Source organism: Cucurbita moschata, unplaced genomic scaffold (assembly GCF_002738365.1).
Source record: "Cucurbita moschata cultivar Rifu unplaced genomic scaffold, Cmos_1.0 Cmo_Scf00003, whole genome shotgun sequence".
Taxonomy (NCBI): Eukaryota; Viridiplantae; Streptophyta; class Magnoliopsida; order Cucurbitales; family Cucurbitaceae; genus Cucurbita; species Cucurbita moschata.
This window is the reverse complement of record NW_019268519.1, coordinates 3,350,424-3,355,070: the sequence shown is the minus strand read 5'-3', so window position 1 is coordinate 3,355,070 and position 4,647 is coordinate 3,350,424. Positions and strand designations below refer to the sequence as shown.

General features: G+C 36.1%; 1 protein-coding gene across 5 annotated transcripts in view; it reads left to right on the top strand.

The window, feature by feature from the left end:
* The window catches only part of LOC111441171 (K(+) efflux antiporter 4-like), a 10,886-nt gene extending 9,509 nt beyond the window's left edge, over positions 1-1,377 (top strand). Inside the window, exons 18-20 of one of the 5 annotated variants that reach the window (XR_002710083.1) lie at positions 170-231; positions 672-761; positions 845-858. Coding sequence is in view for 3 of the 5 variants with exons in the window: in XM_023078124.1 (XP_022933892.1) it covers positions 187-231; positions 672-761; positions 845-925 (216 nt within the window). In the remaining 2 variants the exon portion in view is untranslated. Of the gene's footprint in view, positions 1-169; positions 246-671; positions 762-844 lie in introns of those variants that run through there. The other 4 variants (XM_023078124.1, XM_023078126.1, XM_023078127.1 and 1 more) reach the window with 4 other exon arrangements.
* The last annotated feature ends 3,270 nt before the right edge of the window (positions 1,378-4,647 follow it).

Genomic DNA, 4,647 nt, shown 5'->3' with positions numbered 1-4,647 from the left:
GGGGGGGGATGTTGGCTCTTCGTGGGGGAATGATGCAGATCATGCTTTAAGGAGAACCCATTTTCTGTTTAATCTTTCATATTATTATTTTTTACTTTTGTTCATTAAAATTTTGAAGTTCTTACAATGTTTTCCTGTTTCATTTTTAAATAAAAATTTCCTCTCACAGTTAAAAAAAATATTCAGGGAAAATTGTATGTACTGCTGCTGGGGACAACTGCACTTAGTCTGGTGAGTTAATTAATGTATGTTTATAAGTTTCTTTACTCTCTTCTTATTTTTGTTATTATTGTTATTTAGATTGGCCATCAAGATAAATGAACACAGAATCTTTGTGCTGGCAAGACTTACTAGCATTTTTTGTTTTTTCTTTATTGAAGTCCCCAAACACCTAATTTCTAATGCGTACCCTGCAATGTGATTGAACTCTCCCCATTCCACCCTCGTTAAGCCATTGTGGGTCTCTTTTGCAACAAATAATTTGCTAACCTAAGACTAAATAATTTATCGAAGTTTCCATTAAGATTCCTGCTCTGTTGCCAATCAAATGAAAAACGTCATTAATGTGTTGGTCTTTGGTGACGTATCCCAATGAGAAACCTTACCAAAGAAGTTAAATGATCTAATTTTATTATTGTAATTGAGTGTGTGCTAATAAACCAACTGTGTAGGTGACTACCCCATTGCTTTTCAAGCTTATTCCTGCTGTGGTACGTATTGGAGTGTTGTTCCGCTGGTTTTCACCTGATGGTTTGAGTGAGGTAACTTTCAGCCTCTAGTAACTCACCTCTCAGTTCTTGTTGGATATTGTTCCCAAGATAACGTGCATGGTTTTTCCTACCAGACGGGATTTAAAGGAGATGGCTTTCGAACAGATGGTATCAAGCGCATCACTTTGGTGGTTCAAGACTCTCACGTTTCATGATATTATGCATGCCATGAAAGCAAACGACAGTGGTAACCACATTTTGACCGAAGGGTTCTTGTGAAATAGAACAGGTGCAGGAGAGTGAAAGGTGTTATTAGGCTCACAGTATTTTACTGTCCTGGACCTGAAGATGCTAACTTTCCATGCAAAATTCCGACACAGGCAAAGATCATATCAAAATAGTTCCACTGGGATGGAGAACCAGAGTAGTGTGAATACGATTCTCAAAATCCCATTCACAAAAAATTCCAATTTTTGATCTAGGCCGTTATGTTATTATAGGTGGCCTATTCATTGTAAAATAATTTCCCTTTGTTAACGCCGTTCATTTCATTCTATATGTTCTTTTACAAGTTTGAGTCACAGTTGTCCACACCCCCCAACTTTTATGTACCCGAAAAGTAATGTAGTTCAAAATTTTTTTAGTGCATCCAGGCCATTTTCAGTCCGCAGAGAGGCTCAGATGATGGACGGATTTGACTTGTTTCTTCAAAATTCATGCTGTTTGAATTTCTCACCAACGACCTAGAGAGGGTAGGAGCTGCTGCCTCGATGTCTTGGACAGCAATACTTCTGCGGAAACAAAGTTCGGCATTTTTGAGGTCAGTAATAATGAAATGAGTATCAGATAAGTAGGCCATATCCAATGCACCTTAAAAGTAGTTTGCTTTTCAAAGCCAGAAATACCAATGTGATTGATAAGGCTACACGTCCTTTCTTTCATTGAAAGATCAACATCAATCAAAAGTGAATTATGTTCACTAAACACTTGGGTCCACTGGTCCCTCCTCTCCCAGTTCCAAGTGCCACAACAAGACAAACAAAATGCATTATTTCCATTCCTCTTTTTTCCTTGAAGATTATATTAGTTTATCTTCCTCAAATCTTCTCTTTATCCTTTCCTTTTGAGATCAAACGGCTTTTTATTAGATAGGGGTATGCACTCAGGGTTCCCTTTATAAAAGCATCACATTCTGGAAGCTCATTTTCTTTAGAATAGATTCTCAATATGAGGATTAAGCTTTGTTGTATTATTAAATCATGGCAGAACATGTCAACAAATTGAAATGAGAGTTTCTACAAGGTTCTGATAGCGATTTAGACGATGACGGCATGACGACGAAGACGACAGGTGTAATGCACAGCTAGGGAAAGAAGATAAAACCATGGCTTTTTGCTCTGTGTGCTTAGCTTAGAACAAAGGGTTTATCCTCCACACAAAGTATATGTGATCTGTGTTTGAAATTTATCTGCTTGCTGGTTGTCCCAATACCATCCATCCAAACAAACTATACTTTTGACAACTCAGTGATGCCTACTGCAGGTAGTAAAGAGGACATCTTGGGTAGGTTGAAAAGTGATTATAAATGTTGCAGAGACGTTTTTGTTTTTATATTTTCTGTTAAGCAAAATGAAGTCCTGAAAAATCCAAATTACTTGAGAATCCCTATGATTTTTGCTCTTCTTTCAGCATAATGATGGTGGTTCATGGTACAGACCAGGGTTGTGATTCTTTAAGGAAGTTTAGTGCATGTTAGAAGATACTTCAATGGTTTAAGCTCAAAGTTAGCAGATATTGTCTGTTTTAGCTTGTTACAACCTTATCTGCTAGAGAGGTTTTCACACTTAATAAGAAATGTTTTATTTTTTCCTCCCATCGATGTGGGATCTCATAATTCACTCTCTTTAGGGGCCAACGTCCTCGTTGGTACACTACCCAATGTCTGGTTATAATACTATTTATAATAGTCAAAGGCCATCGTTAGTAGATACTGTCTTCTTTGGACTTTTTTCCTGCGAGCTTTCCTTCAAGATTTTTAAAACGCATCTACTAAGGAGAGATTTCCACGCCCTTACTCTTATATGAATATTTCGTTACCCTCTCAGAATACTTTATACATCTCAAGAGACAAGTCAAGTAGGAAACTGTTTTAGAGGACCTTTTTCTTATTATATGGGTACAATATTTAGGCGTTTTAGACTATAAATGAGTAGGACCAATAAACCTTTTCATTATTTAAATTGAATGATATGACCCCATTCTCTTTATTGTCCTCAAGTTTTGTCCTTTCGTTCTGGTATTAACTGTACAGCAATTAACTCATCTTGATATACACACAGGAACATGGTAATATCATATGTTTTAGCAAGTGAGTATCATTTTGTAGACAACCTTATCTAAATTTGATTCCCATTCACTGGCTGTTCTAAGTTGAAACAATTCTCACTCAGTTTACTCATCCTCCCTCCTCCTTAGATTCCCTCCTTTATATCTTTTCCCAAGATTTTATTTTGTCCCACATGAAATAACAAAACAAAACTCCGTTTGGAATTATATTTTGTCTCCATCATCAAATTCCATCCTCAAATTATTATATCATTCAATCTTAGAAACCCCGAAGGGATACAATGATAAAATCTTTCTTTCTAACCCTTTTGCCTTTGATTTTCTCCCCGTCTTGTCTATTTTTGTACGATACATTTTCTTATTTTTCATTCAACACAAAGCATCTTTCAAAGTTATTTAACTCTTAGAGAGAGAGTTAAGGGGGCTTCTGTGGGCGATTCTGTAATTGCAGGCAGCTCAAATCTAATTAGATGATGACTGTGCACGAAACTCTTCGATGTTGAGTTGGAGGATGCGAACTGACCCTAAAAGATCTTCTGTCCTATCTTAAGAAAGGTGAAAAACTTTCATTTCGAGACTGCGACGCGGCTCATTGCAGAACACTTTCCCCCTTCTTTAGTAAGATCAGGGTAAATGAAATTTTGATTAGAAAATTTCGTAAGAATGAGAAATGAAAGAGGAGAAAGAGACGTAAATGAAAAATACTTCCTTGTCTTTGGGGGTCGTGTAGACATCCTAATCTTGTCCTAAATAAGTCGAATGATATCCATTCCTTGTCTTTGGGGTTTTTTCGTAGGGTAATTATCTGAAGAGAGACGGAAGGAAATAATGTGGGTGTTGATTCTGCAGAATTAAAAGAGAAAAATTATGAAATTTATTGAAGAAGAAATTAATTAGAGGCATAGTGCTTCAAAATTTGTGGGCCAAAATTCATTGGTAATTAAGGAGAGAGGCAGTAATGCCTCAACACTCCAAACTTCTTGTCATAGTTATGACCAAAGTTAAAAGAAGCAAACCCTTTAGACATTTTGTTGAAATAACATTGAAGGGTTATGAATCATCTCGTGTTATTAAATGATCCAACTTATCTTAATCCAACGATTTAAGTTTTCAAGCATCAATGAGAGCTTGAATATAACTTCTCAAAGTATTAATACAATCGATCATCAAGTTAAACCCTTTCGACCTAACGACAATTAGATGTTTTCTTGTATTTTTGCAGATTATATATTCACAGTACGTTGTAGAAATTTGTACTCCTTATGTTTGATGTCTTTTTGGTTGGGATAGTAACATTTCAAATTACTGACGTGAACAGCATGATTAATCGGTGTCACAAACACACTCTTACGGCAGAGTGACAACAATTGTGCAACACTTATTCTAACTTAGCGAACAATATCAATGTATGCTCAAGCCTCAAATCACATTTTAGAGGTAGAGAAATGTTTTAGAAAACGTGAAAACCCAAAACCATTATTCCATAACTTATTTTCTTCTTTTTCAAAACAAATCTGTTTGTTCATGACAAGAAGTAAGAACAATATTAAACAAACACTCACAAACGTGGGGCACCCAATGCATTCATTTA